This window comes from Macaca nemestrina, chromosome 20 (assembly GCF_043159975.1).
Source record: "Macaca nemestrina isolate mMacNem1 chromosome 20, mMacNem.hap1, whole genome shotgun sequence".
Lineage (NCBI taxonomy): Eukaryota > Metazoa > Chordata > Mammalia > Primates > Cercopithecidae > Macaca > Macaca nemestrina.
Window position 1 is genome coordinate 50,607,448 of NC_092144.1, and position 24,847 is coordinate 50,632,294.

At 52.3% G+C, this 24,847-nt stretch overlaps 3 protein-coding genes across 14 annotated transcripts in view; 2 read left to right on the forward strand and 1 right to left on the reverse strand.

Annotated features, from left to right (window-relative positions):
- The first annotated feature begins 904 nt into the window (after positions 1-904).
- LOC105495296 (transmembrane protein 91) lies at positions 905-8,669 on the forward strand. 12 transcript variants are annotated; one of them, XM_071086904.1, is made up of 5 exons: positions 1,023-1,388; positions 2,772-3,010; positions 7,469-7,618; positions 8,217-8,288; positions 8,527-8,651. In XM_071086904.1, the coding sequence occupies exons 2-4, from the start codon at positions 2,801-2,803 to the stop codon at positions 8,274-8,276; spliced, it is 420 nt and encodes a 139-aa protein (XP_070943005.1). In that variant the 5' UTR covers positions 1,023-1,388; positions 2,772-2,800; the 3' UTR covers positions 8,277-8,288; positions 8,527-8,651. The 12 variants fall into 12 exon arrangements, with proteins under 12 accessions (XP_011762962.1, XP_070943005.1, XP_011762971.1 ...); XM_011764663.3 differs by lacking the exon at positions 1,023-1,388 and adding an exon at positions 1,533-1,927; XM_011764662.3 differs by lacking the exon at positions 1,023-1,388 and adding an exon at positions 1,533-1,927 and having other exon boundaries at positions 8,516-8,641.
- LOC105495294 (exosome component 5) lies at positions 3,239-22,920 on the reverse strand. The gene is made up of 6 exons (XM_011764653.2): positions 22,464-22,920; positions 18,114-18,227; positions 16,481-16,602; positions 14,408-14,548; positions 12,115-12,204; positions 3,239-11,335 (listed from the first exon to the last, which is right to left on the reverse strand). The coding sequence occupies exons 1-6, from the start codon at positions 22,684-22,686 to the stop codon at positions 11,243-11,245; spliced, it is 783 nt and encodes a 260-aa protein (XP_011762955.1). The 5' UTR covers positions 22,687-22,920; the 3' UTR covers positions 3,239-11,242.
- A 143-nt stretch (positions 22,921-23,063) lies between these two features.
- Positions 23,064-24,847, forward strand: part of LOC105495295 (branched chain keto acid dehydrogenase E1 subunit alpha) — a 30,218-nt gene continuing 28,434 nt past the window's right edge. The window contains exon 1 of the mRNA XM_011764654.2: positions 23,064-23,216. Coding sequence (XP_011762956.1) covers positions 23,109-23,216 — 108 coding nt within the window. The 5' untranslated portion in view covers positions 23,064-23,108. The remainder of the gene's footprint in view (positions 23,217-24,847) is intronic.

Sequence of the window (24,847 nt, forward strand, 5' to 3'; positions counted from 1 at the left end):
GGCTACAGTGAGCAATGATCGTGCCACTGCATTCCTGGGCAACAGAGCAGGACCCCGTCTTTTAAAAAATAAAAGAAACCTGGCCGGGCGCAGCGGCTCATGCCTGTAATCCCAGCACGTTGGGAGGCTGAGGCGGGCGGATCACCTGAGGTCAGGAGTTCAAGACCAATCTGGCCAACATGGCGAAATCTCATCTCTACTAAAAATACAAAAATTAGCTGGGCGTGGTGGCTTGCCCCTGTACTCCCAGCTACTCGGGAGGCTGAGGCAGGAGAATCGCTTTAACCCAGGAAGCGGAGGTTGCGGTGAGCCGAGATCATGCCACTGCACTCCAGCCTGGGCGACAGAGCAAGACTCCGTCTCAAAAACAAAACAAAACAGGCCGGGCGCGGTGGCTCACGCCTGTAATCCCAGCACTTTGGGAGGCCGAGGCGGGCGGATCACAAGGTCAGGAGATCGAGACCACGGTGAAACCCCGTCTCTACTAAAAATACAAAAAATTAGCCGGGCACAGTGGCGGGCGCCTGTAGTCCCAGCTACTCAGGAGGCTGAGGCAGGAGAATGGCGTAAACCCAGGAGGCGGAGCTTGCAGTGAGCCGAGATCGCGCCACTGCACTCCAGCCTGGGCGACAGAGAGAGACTCCGTCTCAAAATACAAACAAACAAACAAACAAACACCCCAAACTAAAATAGCAGCGACAACAACAACAACAACAACAAAACGCGGAGCTACCGAGAGGAGGAATGAATGCGATGATGAATGTAAAGCGTTTCACACAGGGCTTGGGTACAGTCTGCTCTCAATGAACCAAAGATATGCCCTTAGGCAATTTACCTAACCTCGGCTTGCAGTTTACTCCCGCGTGAAACGGATAATAAACAATTATGCCTCTTAGGGTCTTGCTGAGGAATACATGTGCATGTAAGTTTATTTGCAAAGCACTTAGAACAGGGCGCACTGTCCTTGTTGCTGTTATTATTATTGGCTATTATTGCGCAAAGGGGAAGGGAGGCGGGGCCAAGCCGGGAAGGCCCTGGAGAATCAGGGGTGCCCTCTGCTCCGGCAGAGCTTGGGCCTGGACTCACGAGGAAGGGGCTACCGTTCTCCGAGGATTCCCGCCTGCTCCCAGACCCCCGGGAGTCGTAGGAACCCGCTCCTGGACGCTGAAGTCGGCTTTCAGGTCCCCCTCGCCGGACGCTGCGGAGGGACAGAGCCTGGGAGGCCGTCGCCCCGCCCCGTCCCCGCCCCCGCACGCAGCGGGCCCGGGGCGCCGAGACCCGCGAAGAGCAAAGCGCCAGGTCCCCGCGCCCCTCGGACCCTCGGTGGCAGGGTCTGGGCGGGTGACATTGCGGGGGTTCAGGAGGCCCCCGGCCTCTGATCGTGAGCGGTGAGCGAGGGGCGTAGGTGGGTGGGGGTCACAGTCCCTCCCCTGGGTCCTGGCGTTGGGGATGAGAGGGCAAAGCTTTGGCGAGGAAATCGGCTCAGTCAAGGTTTGGAATGAGCGGGCAGGAGGCTTGGGGACCTCCCAGGGGGATCGTAGGACAAGAAGAATATTCTTTCTGGTTGTGTTGCGTGTGTACATGTATGTGTGCTGGGGTTGAGGGTGTTTGTGGGGCCAGGTGTGCCAAGGATTCTGGAGAGCTGGTGCGTGTGTGGGAGTTGTGTGGAGTCATGGGTGTGTGGGTGGAGTAGGGCAGGGATGCCTGGGCCTGATGAGTGAGGCAGGCATGCAAGAGGTCATGAGAATAGGGGAAAGGGCCAGGGTGCGTGTGTGTGCACAGGTGTCTGTGGTTTGTGATGCAGTGGGGAGTAGGGTTGTGCATGGAGTCAATTGGGATAAATGTGTAAGGAGGTTGGGGGCCTGAAAGGGATGCTGACGTTTGGGGAAAATATGCAAGGAGTCCTTTGGGAGATGAATGTGTGGAGGTGGAGGCTGGGCTTGCCTAGATGGGGCTGTGTGGCAGGGGACTTCGGGGGGCAGGTCTAGGGGACAGAGGGGGAATGTAGACTAGAGTGAAGTTCCAGGCAGCACTGGGGGCAGGGTATGGGTGTGTGCGTGACTGGGAGGGGTGCATGGACCTGGATAGGTGGTCACAGGGTATGAACCTGGGATGGGTGTTGGGGGTGTTCGTGGGGCAGGTAAGTGTGTAAGGCATGGTTCAACAGGTGCAACTTATTGGGTAAGTGTGATGGGTATGTGGCTTTTGCCTGAGAGAAATGCCCAGAATTTGGTTGGGTGCAGTGGCTTATGCCTGTAATCCCAGCACTTTGGGAGGCCGAGGCTGGTGGATCCCCTAAGGTCAGGAGTTCGAGACCAGCCTGGCTAACACAGTGAAACCCTGTCTCTACTAAAAATAATAATAATTTAAAAAAAATTAGGCGGGCATGGTGGTGGGTGCCTGTAATCCTAGCTACCTGGGGGGCTGAGGCAGGAGAATGGCTTGAACCCGTGAGGCAGAGGCTGCAGTGAGCTGAGATCGCACCACTGCACTCTAGTGGATCTGCAGTGGTGGATCTGCCTGGGCAACAGATCGAGACTTTGTCTCAAAAAAAAAAGAGAGAAATGCCCAAAATTGAATGTCCTAAGTTCTCTTTGTAACCTGAGGCCAATCTTTTTTTCTCTCTGGGCCTCTCAGTTTCCCTATCTGTAAAATGGGTCTGAGGACCACTGCACTCACTGGTCTCTGCCTGGGTCTCTCTAAAGCAAGGGGTCAGAAGTTGAGTGAAGTGAGACTTTTACAACTTGTCTTTTTCTTCCCCCTACCCCTAGGAAACCCCTCTTGGAGTTTTCCCAAAGCCATGGACAGTCCTAGTCTTCGTGAGCTTCAACAGCCTCTGCTGGAGAGCACAGAATGTGAGACCCCTGCCCAGAAGCCTGGCAGGCATGAGCTGGGGTCCGCCTTAAGAGAGATAGCCTTTGCCGAATCCCTGAGGGGTTTGCAGTTCCTGTCACCGCCTCTTCCCTCTGTCAGCGCTGGCCTGGGGGAACCAAGGCCCCCTGATGTTGAGGTAGGAACAGCAGACCTTAGTGGAAGGCACAGGAGGGGGCTGGGGTGAGCCCCACTACGGCCAGCATCTGGCAGGCTGACAGCTGTGCCGATCTGCCTTAGGCCTGGAGTCTCACTTCCCAGCTGTGCGTGGGCTTCTGAGATTTCCAGTTACGGTTCTTCTTTTATGTCTCTCCTGGTTTCTTTACCTTTTTCTCTCCAGATTTGTCTCTCATCTTTGTTGCCTGGCCTTTGGCTTTGTCTTCCCTCTGATCTCTGACTCTGCTGCTTGGTGTCTTCAGAGTGCATGCACCTCTGGCTTTTGTCCACTCTGCTCTTTTTCTGTGTGTGTGTGTGTGTGTGTGAAGGTGTGTGTGTGTGTGTGTGTGTGTGTGTGTGAAGGTCTCGCTCTGCTGCCCAGGCTGGAGTGCAGTGGAGCGATCATAGTTTACTGCCACCTTGACCTCCTGGACTCAAGCAATCCTCCCACCTCAGCCTCCTGAGTAGCTGGGACCACAGGCATGTGCCACCATGCCTGGTTAATTTTTTGGTATTTTTTGTAGAGAAGAGATTTTGCCATGTTGCCCAGGCTGGTCTCAAACTCCTGCCCAGCCTTCCTTTTTTTTTTTTTTTTTTTTAAGTTAATGTCACTTTTTATAATTTCTCATTCCAGGCCAGGCACAACGGTTCACACTGGTAATCCCAGCACTTTGGGAAGGCGAGGCAGGAGGACTGCTTGGGCCCAGGAGTTCTAGACTAGCCTGGGCAACATAGCGAGACTCCATCTTTATTTTTATTTAATTTTTCATTTTGTCCTCTGAAAATTAGCAAGACCCCATTTAAAACAAAAAAATTAACCAGGTGTGGGGGCGTGTTCCTGTAGTCTCAGCTACTCGGGAGACTGAGGTGGGAGGATCACTTGAGCCCAGGAGGTAGAGGCTGCAATGAGCTATGACCATACCACCTTACTCCAGCCTGGGCAACAGAGCGAGACAGACAGAAAGAAAGAAAGAGAAAGAGGGAGAGAGAGAGAAAAAGAGAAAGGGAAGGAGGGAGGAAGGAGAGAAAGAAAAGAGAGAAAGAGAGAAAGAAGGAAGGAAGAAGGAATGAAGGAAAGAAGGAAAGGAAGGAAGGAAAGAAGGAAAGGAAGGAAGGAAAGAAGGAAAGGAAAGAAGGAAAGAAAGAAGGAAAGGAAGGAAGGAAAGAAAGAAGGAAAGAAGGGAAGGAAGGAGAAAGAAAGAAAGGAAGGAAAGAAAGAAAGAAGGAAAAAAGGGAAGGAAGGAAGGAGAGAGAAGGAAGAGAAGCAAGGCAGGCAGGCAACAATCACGATGAACTCTTTTTTTTTTTTTTTTTTGAGACGGAGTCTCACTCTGTCACCCAGGCTGGAGTGCAGTGGCCGGATCTCAACTCACTGCAAGCTCCGCCTCCCGGGTTCACGCCATTCTCCTGCCTCAGCCTCCCGAGTAGCTGGGACTATAGGCGCCTGCCACCTCGCCCGGCTAGTTTTTTGTATTTTTTAGTAGAGACAGGGTTTCACCGTGTTAGCCAGGATGGTCTCGATCTCCTGACCTCGTGATCCGCCCGTCTCGGCCTCCCAAAGTGCTGGGATTACAGGCGTGAGCCACCGCGCCCGGCCACTATGAACTCTTATGGTTTCTGTTGGTCAGGAATTTGGGACTCAGTTGCATGGTTCTGCCTCTGCGTCTTTTATGAGGTTGCATTCAGCTGGTGGGTGGAACTAGAACAGTCAGGAGCTGGCTGGGTACTTTTCTCTTTCTTCATGGTGTCTTAGGGCTTCCTTTTTTTTTGAGATGGAGTTTTGCCCTTGTTGCCCAGGTTGGAGTGCAATGGTGCAATCTCAGCTCACTGCAACTTCCGCCTCCTGGGTTCAAGCGAATCCCCCTGCCTCAGCCTCCCGAGTAGCTGGGATTACAGGCTTGTGTCACCATGCCCAGCTAATTTTGTATTTTTAGTAGAGACAGGGTTTCACTGTATTGCTCAGGTTGGTCTCAAACTCCTAACCTCAGGTGATCCACCCACCTCAGCCTCCCAAAGTGCTGGATTACAGGCGTGAGCCACTGTGCCCAGCCGAGTCTTAGAGCTTCCATATGTGGTCCCTCCATATAAGCTGCTTTGGGATTCCTTACAGCATAACAGCTTCAGGGCAGTCAGGCTGCTTATGTACCTCCAGCCTGCAGCATGAATGTTGCAGCAAAGCAGAAGCTGCCTCACCTTTTCTGATTTCGCTTTGGAAGTCACGTAACATGACTTCCACCACATTCTATTAATTACAAGTGAGTCATGAGTCTGCTCAAATTCAAGGGGACGGGACACAGAACTCATCCCTTGATGGGAGGGATATCAAAGTCACATGGTAATAAAAGCATGTGGGACCAGGCGCTGTGGCTCATGCCTGTAATCCCAACACTTTGGGAGGCCAAGACAAATGAACTGCTTGAGGTCAGGAGTTCAAGACCAGCCTGACCAATGTAGTGAAAGCCCATCTCTACTAAAAATACAAAAATTAGGCTGGACTCGGTGGCTCACGCCTGTAATCCCAGCACTTTGAGAGGCTGAGGCGGGTGGATCACGAGGTCAGGAGTTCAAGACCAGCCTGGCCAACACGGTGAAACCCAGTCTCTACTAAATAAAAAAATACAAAAATTAGCCAGGTGTGGTGGTGCACACCTGTAATCCCAGCTACTCAGGAGGCTGAGGCAGGAGAATCACTTGAACCTGGGAGGTGGAGGTTGCAGTGAGCGGAGATCGAGCCACTGCACTCCAGCCTGGGCAAGAGCGAGACTCCCGTCTCAAAAAAAAAAAAAAGGTTTAAAAATCTAGACTCTACATTAGTTTCCAGCAGGCAGGTTTGCCCTAATCATTTAGGCCATTGGAGCATTTTATAATCTCAATCTTTTATTTATTTATTAGAGACAGGGTCTTGCTCCATTGCTCAGGCTGGAGGGCAGACATGTGATCATAGCTCACTGGAGTCTCAAACTTCTGGGCTCAAGCTATCCTCTTGCCTCAGCTTCCCAAGTAGCTGAGACTATAGGCACAAGACACCATGCCTAGCTAATTTTTTTTATTTTTTTTGAGATGGAGTCTCACTCTGTTGCCCAGGCTGGAGTGCAGTAGCGCAATCTCGGCTCACTGCAAGCTCTGTCTGCCGGGTTCATGCCATTCTTCTGCTTCAGCCTCCTGAGTAGCTGGGACTACAGGTGCGTGCCACCACACCCAGCTAATTTTGTTTTTGTATTTTTAGTAGAGGTGGGGTTTCACTGTGTCAGCCAGGATGGTCTCCATCTCCTGACCTCACAATCTGCCATCCTTGGCCTCACAAAGTGCTGGGATTACAAGCGTGAGCCACTGCACCCGGCCCATGCCTAGCTAATTTTTAAATTTTTTTGTAGAAATGGGGTCTGCCATATTGCCCAGGCTGGTCTCAAACTTCTGGCTTCAAATGATCCTCCTGCCTTGGCCTCCCTAAGTGTTGGGATGACCGGCGTGAGCCACTGTGCCTGGCCAATAATCTCCAACTTTTTGCAGTTTCCTTGTTTCAGTGGCGTTTGTCCCCATTCAGGGGCTTTTCTTTTTGAGACAGAGTCTTGCTCTGTCGCCCATGCTGGAGTGCTGTGGCTCCACCTCAGCTCACTGCAACCTCCACCTCCTGGGTTCAAGTGATTCTCCTGCCTCAGCCTCCTGAGTAGCTGGGATTACAGGGGCACCCCACCATGCCCAGCTAATTTTTTTATTTTTAGTAGAGACGAGGTTTCACCATGTTGGCCAGGCTGGTCTCCAACTCCCGACCTCAGGTGATCCACGCACCTTTGTCTCCCAAAGTGCTGGGATTACAGGCATGAGCCACTGCGCCCGGTCATTCAGGGGCTTTTCACTCAGACATTATAAACAATTGTAGCATCCATGATTGGATCCGTGAACCCCTTGAAAATGAACTGAAAACTCTGGGTGTGGTTGGGGCTCTTCTCTGGAGACCTGGTCCATAGCTTCCCTTCAGAGGGCTCCAGGAAACAAATGTCAAAAGTCCATCTCTGGCCAGGTGTGGTGGCTCATGCCTGTAATCCCAGCACTCTGGGAGGCCGAGACGGGTGCATCACCTGAGGTCAGGAGTTCAAGACCATCCTGGCCAACTTGGTGAAACACTGTCTCTACTAAAAATACAAAATTAGCCAGGTATGATGGCGCGTGCCTGTAATCCCAGTTACTCGGGAAGCTGAGGCAGGAGAATCATTTGGACCTGGGAGGCAGTGAGCTGAGACTGTGCCATTGTACTCCAGCTTGGGTGACAGAGCGAAACCCTGTCTCAAACACCAAAAGCCCATATCTGAACATTTTTTTCTCTTTGTATCTCTGGGGAAGCCCTGGGGGCAGGTATTGGCCTTTGAGGGCTATGGAGAGCAGAGCAATGGGGCAGGAAAGGTGGCTGGAGATGCCCACCTGGGCACTTTCCTGCCCATAGGACATGTCATCCAGTGACAGTGACTCGGACTGGGATGGCGGCAGCCGTCTTTCACCATTTCTACCCCACGACCACCTCGGCTTGGCTGTCTTCTCCATGCTGTGTTGTTTCTGGCCTGTGGGCATCGCTGCCTTCTGTCTAGCCCAGAAGGTCAGTCTGTGTGTGGGACTTGGAGGGGACTGGGCATAAAAGAGAAAAATGCCCCACACAAACAAAGAGCCATATACCTGAGGCGGGAAGGTGGAGGGCAGCCCAGTGTTAGTTAAGAACCTGAACTCAAATCCTGAGTCTGCCACTCTCTGCAATATATATATATTTTGAGTCTCACTTTGTTGCCCAGGCTGGAGTGCAGTGGTGCCATCTCGGCTCACTGCAACCTCCGCCTCCTGGGTTCAAGTGATTCTCTTGCCTCAGCCTCCTGAATAGCTGGGATTACAGACACGCGCCACCATGCCCGGCTAATTTTTGAATTTTTAGTAGAGACGGGGTTTCACCACGTTGGCCATGCTGGTCTTGAACTCCTGACCTCAAGTGATCCTCCCACCTTGGCCTCCCAAAGTGCTGGGATTACGGGCGTGAGCCACGGTGCCCAGATCTCTGCAAGATTTTGGGCAAGTCACTTAACTTCCCTGTGCCTCACTTTCCTCATCTGTAAAGTGGGAATAATTGCTACCTCTAGGCCAATGTGAGAATCAAATGAGTTAGAACAGTGGCATATACCATTTTAATGTTTTTATTAATCACTCAGCATCCCCAGTGCCTGACCTATAGTAGGTGCTACGTATCTGCTTTTGGAATACATGCATGAATGAATGAATGGGTATGTTGGGTGGGGAGACCAGGGGAAGGGTCTGGGACTGAGGGGATGCCTGGGTCACTGCTGCCCACTGCCTCTACAGACCAACAAGGCTTGGGCCAAGGGGGACATCCAGGGGGCAGGGGCCGCCTCCCGCCGTGCCTTCCTGCTGGGGGTCCTCGCCGTCGGGCTGGGCGTGTGCACGTATGCGGCTGCCCTGGTGACCCTGGCCGCCTACCTTGCCTCCCGAGACCCGCCCTAGTTGCCCCTACAGCCCTCACTGTGAACCCTGAGGCCGGCAGCCCAGCAAATCTGTGGGCAGAGAGTGGAGAATCTTGGCGGATGAGGCTGCGGCAGCGGCAGGAGCATCTAGAAACGGGAGCGAGCTGGACTGGAACCCCTCCCCTTCCTGGCCACCGCTCATCGGGCGGCAGCAACGTGAGATTAAACACCAGACACTCTTGCAGCAAACCAGAGTCTGTTCGTGTGTGGGAGGATGGAAGGGGTTGGGGGTGCTTGAGACCAACAGGGGACTGACTGGTCAGGGTGACGGGCTGTGGTGGGCATCCCCAGGGTGCTTGCCCCCTGAGACCTGAGCTGGAAAAGGGGAAGAGGACTTTTTTTTTTTTTTTTGAGAGATGGCCTCCCTGTTGTCCAGGCTGGAGTGCTGTGGCACAATCACGGCTCACTGCAGCCTTGAACCCCTGGGCTCAAGCAATCTTCCTGATTGAGCCCAGGAACCTCTCAAGTAGCTAGGACTACAGGCACCTGCCACCACACCCAGCTGATTATTAAAAAAAAATTTTTTTGTTTTTTGTAAAGACAAGGCATCATCGCTACATTGCCCAGGCTGGTCTGAAACTCCTGGGCTCAACTGATCCTCTCGCCTTGGCCTCCCAAAGCTGAGATTACAGGCATGAGCGGCCATGCCTGCCGGTTTCTAAACAGCAGGATGTTCTCATTCCAATATTGGTGGTTAGCAGAGAACTGGAGAGAGCTGAGTTCCAAGCCCTTACTCCTCTACCTGTTAGCTATGTAAGCTTGGCGCAAGTGACTTCTCTTGAAGCCTCATTTTTTCTCCTCTGTAAAATGGGACTTTCTGCACATCTCGGGCTGTAGTGAGGATTAAAGGCATCATATATGGAAATGACTGCTGTTGCTGTCTCCCTCTGAGCTTTTTTTTTTATTATTTTTTTGAGACAGGATCTCCCTCTGTCACCCAGATTGGAGTGCAGTGGCACGATCTTGGCTCACTGCAGCCTCAACCTTCCAGGCTCAAGTGATCGTCCCACCTCAGCCTCCCAAGGAGCTGGGACCACAGGCGTGTGCCACAATGCCTGGCTAATTTTTTGTATTTTTTATTTTTTTTTGGGACGGAGTCTTGCTCTGTTGCCAGGCTGGAGTGTAATGGCGCAATCTTGGCTCACTGCAACCTCCGCCTTCTGGTTTAAGCGATTCTCCTGCCTCAGCCTCCTGAGTAGCTGGGATTACAGGCGCGCACCACCGCACCTGGCTGATTTTTGTATTTTTTAGTAGAGATGGATTTTCACCATGTTGGTCAGGTTGGTCTCGAACTCCTGACCTCAGGTGATCCACCAACCTCAGCCTCCCAAAGTGCTGAGATTACAGGCGTGAGCCACCGAGCCTGGCCTTTGTTGCTTGATAATATCTAGCCCCTCTTAGTGTGCTTAGTGAGCACTTCCTATGTGCCTCTGCTAAGTGCTTGTGGCAGATGTGTTTTCCCTGTCCAGGTGCCAACACTTCCATGTTTCCTTAAGGATGCATCCATTTCCCTATCGCAGGCCATTTGGTTTGAATGGGACTGCCTCCAACTCCAGGCAGGGTTTGGCCTCGTCTCTACTAAAAATACAAAAATTAGGCTGGGCAGAGTGGCTCACATCTGTAATCCCAGCACTTTGGGCAGCCCAGGCAGGCAAATCACCTGAGGTCAGGATTTCGAGACCAGCCTGGCAAACACGGTGAAACCACATCTCTACTAAAAATACAAAAATTAGGCCGGGCACGACGACTCATGCCTGTAATCCCAGCACTTTGGGAGGCAGAGGTGGGCAGATCACCTGAGGTCGGGAGTTAGAGATCAGCCTGACCAACATGGAGAAACCCCGTCTCTACTAAAAATACAAAAATGAGCCGGGCGTGGTGGCATGCGCCTGTAATCCCAGCTACTCAGGAGGCTGAGGCAGGAGAATCACTTGAACCTGGGAGGCGGAGGTTGCAGTGAGCCGAGATCACCCCACTGCACTCTAGCCTGGGCAACAGAACGAGATTCCGTCGCAAAACAAAACAAAACAAGACAGAGACTGTAACAACAGCCCCATCTCACAGGGTTGGTGGGTGAGATTCCCCCCATGGCTTACAAGGTCCCACCTGCATGCTTGCCCGTTCCCCGCAGCCCCATCTGCTCTCCTGCTCTTGCTCACTGGCTCTGGCCACCCTGTTCACCAAGCTGGTCCCCAGTCCCTGGGGGCTCCTTCCCCACGTTAACCAAGAGCTCATGCCCTTTCCTCCTTCAGGGCCCCTCTGAGGTGCCCTGCTCTGTGGAGGCACTGATGCCTGATGTACTGAATTTGCCCTCCATAAAGGGACTCTCCCAAACTCCTGTTCCCTGCTTTTTACTTTGTTATAGATTTACTACCATCTGACAAATTCCAGTTTACCTCCCTGCTCCTCTGGGATCTCACTAGCAGGGCCTGCACACAATGGGTGCTCAACAGACATTTGTTAAAGTGAATTAATTTATTGACTCATCTATTCCATAAATGTGAGCTCCTCTGAATGTTATCCTTGCTGGGGGCTGTCACAGGCCAAGGCCTCCCCACAGGAGCCCTGTGGTTACAGAGCTGCAGGCTCACAGGAGCCCACAGGACAGAGAGGCAAGGCTGGGCCGCTGGTTTGCTTCAGGCTATAGGGGGTGAGTGGGTGGAGGCAGTGGGAGCGGCCCTTTGCCCCAGCTTGCCTCAGCTCTTGGAGTAACGCCTCTGCAGCGATTCCCGGTAGAAGCGGAAGACGTGTTGCGAAGCGGCCTGGGCCGCAGCCAGGCACTGCTGGAGCTGTGCGGGAGAGACCGGTCAGTGCTGGGGGCTGAGCCCTGCATGCACACGTGACTTAGTTGACCCAGGAGTTTCTGCTGACCCCACCTGACTCCCTTAACCTCCCATCACTCCCCTGCCCCCAAGTGAGGCAGGTGGTGAGGGATTATTTCCCATTTCATGAGCTGTTTTTTAGAGATCAGGAAAAGGGCGAAGGGCTTTAAGATCAGATTCTGACAGCAACAGGACTCAGACCAATCAGGTATCCTCAGACCTTGGAGGCCCCAGCTTTGCAGAGCTATGGAATTGGAGAGTGCACAGAATTGGAGTGGTCTTGGGATTTTACAGCCATGGGCCCCTTGAGCCTAAATAATCTAAGAGCCACGGAATCAAGAGACTCCCAGTCTTCACTGCCATGTATTCCTAGATTCCTGAAGTCCAGGTTGGACATGCTTTTGCAGACAGTCTGGTCCAAGAGTTTCCAGGCTCTGTCTCTTAGCCTGAGACCCAGAATTCCCGTGGCTCACCACTCTGAGCTGGGAGCTGGGGGACCATCACAGGCCCTCTTCTGACTTCAAACAGAGCTCATTCTCTTTTTGCCTGTCTCATAAATTGGGCTTCCCTTAAACATTTCCGCAAAGGTTTCTGGGACCATGAAGTTTGAAAACTCCCTCTTTTTTACAAGAAGAAATGTAAGAGGCTCTCCTGAGGCCTCTCAGAATCCAGGGCAGAGTTGGGACAAGACCGTATATCAGCGGGAAGGAAGGTTCTGGCTTTTCGCCTCATCCCCATGCTGGTACCTCAGAGTCCGAGTAGAGCCCCTTGGTGCTGGACATCAGCAGCTTCCGTTCCACGCTGTCCAGGGCAAAGGTCAGGACTGCCCGGGCCTCCTAGGTACAAGGGGTAGAAGGTGGTGGGGGACCTAGGACCTTCCCCCCAGATAAAATCTCAGCCAGTCCTTTGGCCAGGCACAGTGGCTCATGACAATACTCTCAGCACTTTGGAAGGCCGAGGCAGGACACTGATTGAGGCCAGGAATTCAAGACTAGTATGGGCAAAAGAGGAAGACCCCATCTCTTAAAAAACAAAACAAAACAAAAAACAAAAACAAAAACAAAGAAAACAAAAAAAAAAAGTAGCTGGACATGGGGGTGCATGTCTGAGTTCCCAGCTACTCAGGAGGCAGAGGTGGGAGGACTGCTTGAGCCCAGGAGTTTGAAGCTTCAGTGAGCTGTGATCGTACTACACTCCAGCACGGGCGACAGTGAGACCCTGTCTCAACACCCCGCTTCCCACCACACACCTGCAGCCAGTCCCACTGAGGGGACTCCGGACCCTTGGCCTCCAGGCCTCTCCCTTTCCACAGCCAGGCGCTCACCTATCAAGCATGAAGCGCAGTCATTTTTTGTCTACACCACTCCTTCCCTATTTCCCCGGGTCTAGCCCTCTGCCTTTCCTTTGTAGAACTGTACTCCATGCCCCTTATTCCAACCACGCGGTTCTGACAGGGGCTTTCAAGCTTAGTATTCCTGCCCCAAGGGGCTAGCCACAGTGCCACTCACTTATCTGGTGCCTCTCGGCCTCCCAGTCACCCTTCCATGCTCTGCCCCACAGGGGCTGGAAGCCAGCAAGCTGTATGTCCCAGACTCCCTTACCAGCTAGTTTCCAGCAGTAATGAGGTGGGAGAATGGAAGAAGAGCAGCACCCTGGTCCTCACTGACAATGGCAGGCGCTGATGGCCGTGGCTGTGTGACAGCCATGGAGGTGGGGTGGGTTCTGGGCCTCAGTGGCCAGGGCAGAGGCAGGACATGCTATGTGCATGCAGAACCAATTGAGATGATGTCTCCAACATGACAGAGCAGGAGCTGGCTCGCAGGTTCAGCCCAGGTCTGGGAGGGGTTTCTCATCTTTGGGTGTCACTCCTGGTTCCTTTTTCCTCCTCTAGCTCCTCCAACACTGTTGTTACAAAGTCCCTGCATTTAACTCCCTCCATCTGAAACTCTCCAAGTGGTTTCTGTCTTCTTGACTGGAGGGGACCATTATAGCACTGGGCAGAAAACTCAGAATAACCTGAGCTTAGGACACTGCACCTGAGCCGACGGGGAAAGCTCTCTTGTCTTCTTGTTTGCTTTTGAGCCTCTTAAGATGGAAATGGAACGTAAGAGGTCAGTCCCAGCCTCAGGAGAGATGCTGGCCGAGAGAATGAAGCTGACGTGGAGAGAAAGGCAGGGATGAGAAGTGAAGCAAGGACATCCTGATGCTGTTTAAAGTCCTGGTTTTATTTTTTTTTGAGATGGAGTTTCACTCTTTCACCCAGGCTGGAGTGAAGTGGTGCGATCTCAGCTCACTGCAACCTCCACCCTTTGGGTTCAAGTGATTCTCATGCCTCAGCCTCCCGAGTAGCTGGGATTACAGGCACGTGCCACCATGCCAAGCCAACCTTTGTATTTTTAGTAGAGATGGGGTTTCGCCATGTCGGCCAGGCTGGTCTCGAACTCCTGGCCTCAGGTGATCTCCCGCCTCAGACTCCCAAAATGCTGGGATTACAGGTGTAAGCCACCACACCCGGACATACATTTCCTTTCTAGTTTATTTATTTATATTTTGAGATGGAGTTTCACTCTTGTTGCCCAGGCCGGAGTGCAATGGCGCGATCTCGGCTCACCACAACCTCCACCTCCCGGATGCAGGTGATTCTCCTGCCTCAGACTCCTGAGTAGCTGAGATTACAGGCATGCACCACCACACCACACCTGGCTAATTTTGTATTTTTAGTAGAGACGGGGTTTCTCCACGTTGGTCAGGCTGGTCTTGAACTCCTGATCTCAGATGATCTGCCCACCTCGGCCTTCCAAAGTGCTGGGATTACAGGTGTGAGCCACTGCACCCGGCCCCACATTTCCTTTCTAATTAAGCAAGTTTGAGCTGGGTTTCTAGCACTTGCTGCTAAATGAACCACGACGATAAGAGCAGCCCTTGCTAAGTGGGATCGAGGTGGCATGAGCCTATTATCTGCAGAGACGTGAGGCCTGGAGGAAGGGAGGGGGAGCTGTCTGGCCTCTGCCCTTCAGCCACCCCAATCTTCACACCTACCTTTTCTTGCTTGGATGTAGGATCCAGTACGAGAGTCCCATCAGAGTCTAGGGCGCAGGTGACCCCACAGAAGAGAGCCCGCATGGGCACACCTGCATCCACCAATGCCATGCAGGCGGCATTCAGACAACAGGCCAGGAGCTGAGCACCACAGGCAATGGTTAAGTTTCTTTTTTTTTTTTTTTTTGGAGATGGAGTTTTGCTCTTGTTGCCCAGCCTGCAGTGCAATGGTGTGATCTCAGCTCACTGCAATCTCCACCTCCCGGGTTCAAGCGATTCTTCTGCCTCAGCCCCCTGAGTAGCTGGGATTACAGGCATGTACCACCACACCCGGCTAATCTTTGTATTCTTAGTAGAGACGGGGTATCACCATGTTGGCCAGGCTGGTCTCAAACTCCTGACCTCAGGTGATCCACCTGCCTTGGCCTCCCAAAGTGCTGGGATTACAGGCATGAGCCACTGTGCCCAGCCTAAGAAGTTTCTACTGTAGGCCTGGCCAGCAGAGCAGATCCATGCCTCCCCTGACCAGGCTGATGCCTGTGGCAGACATCACTAATCGGTCACAGAAGGGCAGTATGGCAAGAGTGCTTAAAAGTGGTCTGGGGATCAAGTAGCCCTGGGTTCCAGACCCAGTTTTGCTCTCTCAGCTGTGTGACTTTGAACAAATGACTTAGAGTCTCAATCTCCTCATCTGTTAGATGGGGAATATAATATTCAACAGGTATGTACTGAAGTACGTACCACACATTTGGGTCAGAGGGTCAGAGAAGGGAAGAAACCTTCCAAAGTCACGTGGGGGAGGCACTGGCAAAGCCAGGCTCAAAACTTGGGTAGCAGCCACTCTGCGGTGACAGAGCTGGCAGGGCAATGGAGGAAGAGCCATCGCGCTGCTGCCTGCAGGGAGCTCAAAGTGGAAAGACAACACAGGTTGGGAGTCAGCTGGCTCTGCCTCAGTTTCCATGTGTGTCTTCTCCAGGCGGAGCAGGCCACACAAAGGCCACAGCTTTAGAGTCAGCCGGTTCCAGTTCTGCTGCTGATCCTCCACCACTTCCTCTGGGCTTTACTTTCCCCTTCTGTAAAATGGGGTCACAATACTTTCTCTCTCTGCCCATCCATAAAATGTCTATCCAGTTCAGGGTCATGTTCCAGTAAAGCCTTCTACAGTGCCTAATTCTGGTCCTCAACCTCAACCTCCCTCACCTCAGACAGGGAGATCTTTCAAGGCCAAGCTTCTGACTCAGCCGCTGTCTGCTCAGGGCGCCCCCAGCACTGAGGGCCTGAAATCCACTGAGGTGCCGAGTAGAAGTGATTGCCAGCCGGGCACAGTAACTCACACCTGTAATCCCAGCACGTTGGGCGGCCAAGGTGGGCTGATCACTTGAGGTCAGGAGTTCGAGACCAGGCTGGTCAACACGGCAAAACCCCATCTCTACTAAAAATACAAAAATTAGCCTGCTGTGATGGTGGGCACCTGTAACTCCAGCTACTCAGGAGGCTAAAGCATGGGAATCGCTTGAGCCCGGGAGGCAGAGGTTGCAGTAAGCTGACACTGCACCACTGCACTCCAGCCTGGGCGACAGAGTGAGCCTGTCTCAAAAACAAACAAACAAAGAAAAAACCAAAAACACAAAAGTGACTGGCACAGGCTCTGGAGTCAGACGGGCCTGGGCTTGAGTCCCGCCTGTGCGGCCTTCCAGCTGTGTGACCTTGGGCAAGCCCCTTCCCCTCTCTGGGCCTCAGTTTTGTCACCTAAAACATGCGAACATAAGAACACTCATCTGCCAGGGTCCTTGGGCTCTAGAACTAGATGGTCTGGGTCTAAGTCTTGGCTCTGCCACTTCCATGGGGATCATTAAGGGCATGTGCTATATTAAATGAGTTAATGTGTGTAAGGCACACAGAACAGTGCCTGCCACATAAGTAAGCACCCAGGGTGTTTGCTCTCCTTCTTCAGTGAGCTGGTACCTGTTAAGTGTTTGAAGTTTTTCTGGCTAGCAGACAGCATATATATAGCCACCAGAAGGGAAGCAATCAGGAGACTTCCTGGAGGAGGAGGCCTGGGAGAAAGGATACAGAGCCAGCATCGCTGACAACCTGCAGCACCACAGTGATGGAGGTGCGGGGGTGCAATGTGCCCAGGACCACCGCCTCGCACGTGTTCCTGATCAGCCGCTCCCGGCTCTTCTCTGCAACACCTGGGGAAATTGAAGAGCGGTTGTCAGGGTCTTCCCTTTCATGTGACTCACCTTCCTCCATACGCCCCACCCAAACCCCTGGAAAGGGCCCACAGTCTCAGCCTGGGATGGTGCAGGTACCTGGGATGATGGAAGATTCCAGTAGGAAGAAGGCAAGGCCTGACTGCTGTCCACCGACCCCTGCTACCTCCAGCATCCACCAAAGGAACCATCCAGGGGAAGAAGACCTGGTAGTTCCATGTCTATGCTGCTACCCACGCCCACTCCCACCCTAGTAGGCCCAGCCAGTGGGGATTGAAGGATATAAGGGTAAAAGGGTGGAAAAACAGGTTAATGGGCCAGGCACAGGGGCTCATGTCTGTAATCCCAACACTTTGGGAGGATGAGGCAGGTGGATCACTTGAGGTCAGGAGTTTGACACCACCCTGACCAACATGGTGAAACGTTGTCTCTACTAAAAATACAAAAATTAGCCAGGCGTGATGGCTAACGCCTGTAATTCCAGCTACTCGGGAGGCTGAGACAGGAGAATTGCTTGAACCTGGGAGGCGGAGGTTGCAGTGAGCCGAGATCAAGCCACTGCACTCCAGCCTGGGCAACAGAGCGAGACTCCGTCTTAAAAATATGAAATTAGGCCGGGCGCGGTGGCTCAAGCCTGTAATCCCAGCACTTTGGGAGGCCGAGACGGGCGGATCACAAGGTCAGGAGATCGAGACCATCCTGGCTAACACGGCGAAACCCCGTCTCTACTAAAAACACAAAAAATTAGCCGGGCGAGGTGGCGGCGCCTGTGGTCCCAGCTACTCGGGAGGCTGAGGCAGGAGAATGGCGGGAACCCGGGAGGCGGAGCTTGCAGTGAGCTGAGATCCGGCCACTGCACTCCAGCCTGGGCGACAGAGCGAGACTCCGTCTCAAAAAAAAAAAAAAAAAAAAAAAAAGAAATTAAAATTTTTAAAAAATGGCTAAGCGCAGTGGCTTATGCCTGTAATCCCAGCACTTTGGGAGGCCAAGGTGGGCGGATCACGAGGTCAGGAGATCAAGACCATCCTAGCCAACATGGTGAAACCCCATCTCTATTAAAAAAATACAAAAAATTAGTGGGCATGGTGGCGTGCACCGGTAATCCCAGCTACTCGAGAGGTTGAGGCAGGGGAATTGCTTGAACCCAGGAGGCAGAGGTTGCGGTTAGCCAAGATCGCGCCACTGCACTCCAGCCTGGGTGACAGAGCGAGACACCATCTCAAAATAAATAAATAAATAAATAAATGAAAAGAAAAACAGGTTAATGGAATGAATGAGTGGAGGCAGAGAGAGGGAGAAAGAAGGAGGGAGAAATTAGAGGCAGAGAGAGAAGCAACAGAAGATGAGATACAGGGCAGAGAGTTAAAGACAGAAACAGCTAAGTGGGGACCAAAGCGGGGAGTGGAGACTCGGGGCAGCTGGTAGGGAAGAGCTGGGGGCCGGTTATGACAAACTGGGCACTATTCAGAGGTTCAGCAGGGCCCAATTACCAGGCAGCCCGATCTTCGGCCTCAGGATCACTTCGAGTGTGGCCTTGTTGAAGATCTCTTTGCTGACCTTCACCTCGGCCGGACCGTACACACCCGCCAGGACAGAGGTGTCACCTGAGGAGACAGCAGGGCGGGAGGGCCTCACTCACAGCTTCCCTGCTCCTGGGGCCCCATTCGTGGCACTGAGCATGATGGCCAGGGTTCCCCATGTCACCCCCGCCATTTGTTGGCAGTGATTCTTTGAGTACTCACTTCATTTCTCTGCCTGCGTATCCTCATTTGTAATATGGGGAAAATAGCAGTCGCTCCCCGCTAGCGTCTTGTGAGGATCAAAGGACACAATTCAAAGAGAACACTTAGAACACTGCGGGGCTCATGCTGAGTGCGCAACAGACTTTAGCTGATATTATTAACATTCATCCATTCATCCATTCATCCATTCAGGCATTCAGGCAGGGTCTCACTCTCATTGCCCAGGCTGGAGTGCAGTGGTGCCATCACAGCTCATTGCAGCCTCAACCTTCTGGGCTCAAGCGATCCTCCTGCCTCAGCCTCCCAAGTAGCTGGAACTCCAGGCATGTGCCACCATGCCTGGGTAATTTTTGTATTTTTAGTGAAGAGGGGATTTTGCCATGTTGCTCAGGCAGGTTGCGAACTCCTGGGCAACTGTAATCCCAAGGTGCTAGGATTACAGGCGTGAGCCACCATGCCTAGCCCTGATATTAGTAACTTTCTTTTTTTTTCAGACGGAGTCTCGCTCTGTTGCTCAGGCTGGAGTGCAGTGGCGTGATCTCGGCTCACTGCAACCTCCGCCTCCCGGGTTCAAGCAGTTCTCCTGCCTCAGCCTACTGAGTAGCTAGGATTACAGGTTCAAGTCACCATGCCCAGTTAATTTTTTTATTTTTAGCAGAGACTGGGTTTCACCATGTTGGTTAGGCTGGTCTCGAACTCCTGACCTCATGATCTGCCCGCCTCGGCCTCCCAAAGTGCTGGGATTACAGACATGAGCCACCATGCCCGGCCAGTATTAGTAACTTTTAACAGGAAGTTCTTCCTGAAAGCTAACCATCCTCCCTCTTACTGTCACTGCTCTCAACTTCTCTTTCCAAAGGTTCCCCAGCCCAGCTCTTCCCTTAGGCACTGGTCCCCAAATTCTGCACCAGTCCAGTCTGGACACCTGAGAAAGGAATAATATCTGGAATGAATCCTGATTCCTGCTTATTTCCCCAGAAGCTATAAATGGGGTACAGGAGGTAAGAACGAAGAAATAAATAGCCTGGCTTCTAGTACTGTCTGCTGTAATCCCAGCACTTTGGGAGGCTGAGGTGGGTGGATCACCTGCGGTCAGGAGTTTGAGACCATCCTGGCCAACATGGTGAAACCCCATCTCTACTAAAAATACAAAAATTGGCTGGGCATGGTGGTGGGTGCCTGTAATCTCAGCTACTCGGGAGGCCGAGGCAGAATTGCTGGAACCGGGGAGGCGGAGGTTGCAGTGAGCCGAGATGGCACCATTGCACTCCAGCCTGGACAATAACAGCGAGACTCCGTCTCAAAAAAAAAAAAAAAAAAAAAAAAAAACCAAAACATTTGAGGCCAGACATGGTGCCTCACACCTGTAATCCCAGCACTCTGGAGGCCCAGGTGGGAGGACTGCTCGAGGCCAGGAGTTTGAGACCTGCCTGAGCAACATAGCAAGACTCCTGTCTCTATTTTCTTTTTTGAGACAAAGTTTCCCTCTGTCACCCAGGAGGCTGGAGTGCAGTTGTGCAATCTCAGCTCACTGCAACCTCCGCCTCCCAGGCTCAAGTGATTCTCGTGCCTCAGCCTCCAGAGTAGCTGAGATTATAGGTGCGTGCCACCTCGTCCGACTAATTTTTGTATTTTTAGTAGAGACGGGTTTTCACCATGTTGGCCAGGCTGGTCTCAGAACTCCTGACCTCGACTGGGCGAGGTGGCTCACGCCTGTAATCCCAGCAATTTGGGAGGCCGAGGCGGGTGGATCACGAGGTCAGGAGTTCAAGATCAGTCTGGCCAACATGGTGAAACCCCGTCTCTACTAAAAACTACAAAAATTAGCTGGGCGTGGGAGCACGCGCCTGTGGTCCTGGCTACTCGGGAGGCTGAGGCAGAAGAATCGCTGGAACCTGGGAGGTGGAGGTTGCAGTGAGCCACGATCGCTTCACTGCACTCTAGCCTGGGTGACAGGGCGAGACTCTGTGTCAAAAAAAAAAAAAAAAAAGAACTACTGACCTCAGGTGATCTACCCTCATCGGCCTCCCAAAGTGCTTGGATTACCGGTGTGAGCAACCCGTGTGAACAACTGCGCCCGGCCCCTTCTTAATTCTTAGGTTCGAAGAAACTTGAAGTATCTCAATTCAGCATAAGTGCTAAGCCTGAGGGAGGGTCCGGGAAGGTCCCTGGTTAAGGCGGTATTTCCTGGGATGCCCAATTTGCCCTTACACGGAAGGTGTGCTTAGTTCCAGGAAAAACTGCCCTGAGGACTGGAGAAACCAAAATAGAACTCGCCTCTGGCTCCAGATGAACTGCCTGTGTTTCGCCTGAGCACAAGAGTCCCTCCCCTCTCACCTTCTTCAAGACGTGGCTCCAGCAATTCTCTCCCCTGTTGACCCCACAACCATCTTCAATTCCTGCCCCACTTATCTGATCCTCTTACAGCAAAACTCCTGAACAGCTGTCTATTCTTCCTTTCCTGTGACCCCACCACTCCACTGCGGCAGCTCAACATCGTCACCACTGACCTCCAAATGATCAACCCTCCATTGACCCGGCTGTCAGTAAGGCCGAAACAGCTGTCAGCCCTCACATCTCAGACACGCTCTTCTCTTGGCCCCAGGTCACCACCCTCTCCCGGTTTCCCCCTAAGTCTCTGGGCGTTCCTTCTGAGTCTCCTTTAGCTTGCTTGTCACAAGTCCCTGACTGCTCAAGTTGGAAGGCCTAGGGCTTGGTCCTGGGACCTCTTTTCCATCTACACTGACTTCGTTCAGTCAATAGGCTGAAATACCATATATACAGCCAGAGAGTTCCAAATTGCCTATGTCCAGCTTGGATCTCTCTCCTGATTTCCAGACTTGTACAGATCTGGGCAGAAACCTTAGTTATGCCTGACTCTTTTTCCTCGCACTCAAACCAAACTATAGGTAAGTTTTGTCCGTTTTACTTTCAAACTACATCCAGAATCTCATCACCTCCACTACTCCTGTTCTGGCTGGAGCCACCATCACCTCCCTGTTTTCCCCCATACTCCCCACAATCAACACAGCAGCCAGATTTTGTTAAAATGTATTGGGGCTGGGCGTGGTGGCTGGTACCTATATGAGCACTTTGGGAGGAGGACTGCTTGAGTCCAGGAGTTCAAGACCAACCTGGGCAACATCGTGAGACCCTGTCTCAAAATTTTTTTTTTTTTTTTTGAGACAGAGTCTTGTTTTGTCGTGCACACTGGAGTACAATGGCACAATCTTGGCTCACTGCAACTTCTGCCTCCTGGGTTCAAGCGATTCTCCTGCCTCAGCCTCCCCAGTAGCTGGAATTACAGGCGCCCACCACCATGCCTGGCTAATTTTTGTACTTTTAGTAGAGTCGGGGTTTCGCCATGTTGGCCAGGCTGGTCTCGAATTCCTGACCTCAGGTGATCCACCCGCCTTGGCCTCCCAAAGTGTGGGGATTACAGGCGTGAGCCACTGTGCCCAGCCTCCTGTCTCAAACGTTAAAGAGAAATATTCTTGGAGTTAATCTGGTTCTGAGAGTTATTTAGCTAGGGGAAGGGGATATTTGCCCTATAGGTAAGACTTGCCCTAATCTTAGGGATATTTACTCCTGTGGAGAGATGCAGTGAGGTAGCGGTGGGGATGTATTTTTCAACCCAGGGCAGTGACATTATCTTCAATTTGAGGAGTATTTACGTGGGTGAAAGATCCGCCACAGTCCAGAGTATGCAAATTGACAGGTTTGCGTCAGTCCGGGATGCAAGGACCTAGCGGGCATGTGTGTGGGGCGGGCGGGGGCGGGGGTGAGGAGGAGGAATCTAGTTAAGGGCGATATTTACCCTGGTGAGGTGATTTTCCCTATTCTGAAATATCAATTCTTGCGGGGACGGTCTGCCCCGCCTGTCATTCTCAGACATATTTACAAAGATGGAGCTATCTTCTCCTTTCTAGTCGTGAGGGAGAGATGTATGTATCCCTGCGTATGTAGTAGTATTCAATCGGACAAGAAATCATGTATCAACGCAGGAGTGACATTTACCAGCTGGTATCATGGGGAGATGGGCACTCCGTTGCACGGTACATGGTAGTCCCTCTCCAAAAGACCTGGGTAAGTTCTTACCTTGCAGGAAAGAAGCAGAGCCATCTGGCCGCGACAGCAGGTTCTGTTCGCAGGCAAAGTGCCGGAGGCTGCAGCCGGGACCCCGAGGGCTGCACCCTGTTCCAATTTCAGCGCGGATTTTGGCGTCAGTATGCATCTCCTCCTCCATCGCGCCGACCCCACGTGCGGCTGCGATTATCACTTCCGCCCGGCAGCGCGCGCTGCGAACACTCTGCGTAACCATTGCGCACGCGCTGGGCTCGGCCGTCAGTCCTGGCGTCCGCACGTGGCTTAGCGTTTACCAACAATCTGGCTCCGCCCAGTCCCACCTCCTAACTCTGGCAACGCCATTGGACAGTTGAGAACAGGAGGCAGGCCTTGGCAGTGACCTGTTTTACTCTGGGCCCCCGGGCCCTAAATCCCTGAGGCCGTGGTCAGGTTGCCCTCTTCTTTGCCTGTTACAGGAGTAACTACAATGAGGCGACTGGGGAAAATTTTGGGTAGATAGGTTTTCTTCTCCAAATCTCTGTGCATTCTATCTACAACAGAATGGGAAGAAGGTGATTTTCTTGTCAGATGGTGCTGGAGTTTGTGTCAGGCACATAAAGGGGCAGCCCCGAATCTAGCCTACGTGAGTGCCCTACCGCTGAGTGGTTGCTAGCCAAGATGGCGGTAGCGATCGCTGCAGCGAGGGTCTGGCGGCCAAACCGAGGCCTGAGCCAGGCTGCCCTCTTGCTGCTGTGGCGGCCTGGGGCTCGGGGACTGGCTAGATCTGTGAGTACCTGGGCCCCAGGGGGTTTTCCCAAAGGGGATTAGGGATGTAAAGGCTATCTTCAGAGTGTGGGGTCCCTGAAGGATATGAAGGAAGGGCTGTCACAGAAGGGAAAAAGAGTGGGAGACCCCTTGGAGAAGACACCGAAGGGAAGATCTGCCACTTCCTTAGAAGAAAAGAACTTCCACTTCTTCAGGAGAGGACAAAACCCGTTTGCAACTTCTTTGTGGGCCCTGAGGGAGGGAGACGACTTGAAGAGAGGGATGGGAGTTCCTTATTTATTTATTTAGTTAGTTTTTCAGGCGGAGTCTGGAGTGCAGTGGCCGGATCTCAGCTCACTGCAAGCTCTGCCTCCCGGATTCACGCCGTTCTCCTGCCTCAGCCTCCCGAGTAGCTGGGACTACAGGCGCCCGCCGCCACCCCCGGCTAATTTTTTTTTTTTTTGCATTTTTAGTAGAGACGGGGTTTCACTGTGTTAGCCAGGATGGTCTCGATCTCCTGACCTCATGATCCGCCCACCTCGGCCTCCCAAAGTGCTGGGATTACAGGCTTGAGCCACCGCGCCCGGCCAAAGGAGAGACTTTCTTTTGGGCAAAGATCCCTCTTCAAGAAGAAGAAAGAAGAGAGCAAGTCCCCTTATCGCAGGCTGCATAGGGCCTTGTATTTCTTTGCTCCTTTGCCACAATTCTGATTTTAAAATGAATTGTGTAAAAATTTTGTTTGGTTCCTGTGTCTCCTGATCGAATATCAAGACAGGGAACTCGTGTGTTCTGGACACTGTACAGAGGAGATGATTAATATTTGTTGAGTTAATGAGGGGAAAAACGGAGGGACAGAGGTACAGATAGGGCACTTTGCCCACATTTCTTAGAAACACTTGAGAAGGCTTTGTTTCTTGTCAAAAGGGTCACAATCCCTTCAGGTGGATGCTGTCAAAATTACACTGCAAAAAACCTGGGTGAAGCCTCTCTTTAGAGGGGGAGAGACAAGGGGTTGCAGAAGAGCTTTGAACTACATTTGACAGATAGGAGAGTAGTGGTTACATGGGTGGGTTCATGTCCTTGCTCTGCCACTTTCCACTTGTGTATTGGGCAACGGACTGCACCTCTCTGGATCTATGGACCTAATTTCCCTCTCTAAAATATTAACAGTGGCCACCTCATAGGACTGTGAAAAATTAATATGTAAAATGCTAAGGACTGGACCTGGCACATCATAAGGGCAATAGGAATGTTGGTCATTGTTGATAGTGAGGGTAGAGGGAAAGGACAGAAACTGACGTTGGAGATGGGGAGAAGAAAGGGGTGACCTTGGGAAGGCCTGGATTGGTGAGGCCCTGCAGAAAAAAATCTTAAAAGATCTTGTGAGGTTGAGTCTGAACTTCTGATCCCCAATCCATAAGGAGGAGAAGATGGAATCTGTAGAAAGAAGCTCTGGGTAGGGGGACAAACGGGAGGAGGGTGAAGAGGATGGGCCAGGAGTAGGACGTAGTAGGTATCTAGGAATGGAGTCACTTGAAACAGGTAAATGCAGAAGGGCTGCAGGAGCAAGATGTGGGTAGGGCAGTCTCCTGCCTTTGGGCTGGAGACCTTTTCGCTTTTTTTTTTTTGGAGCAGTTCATATCCTCCACAGC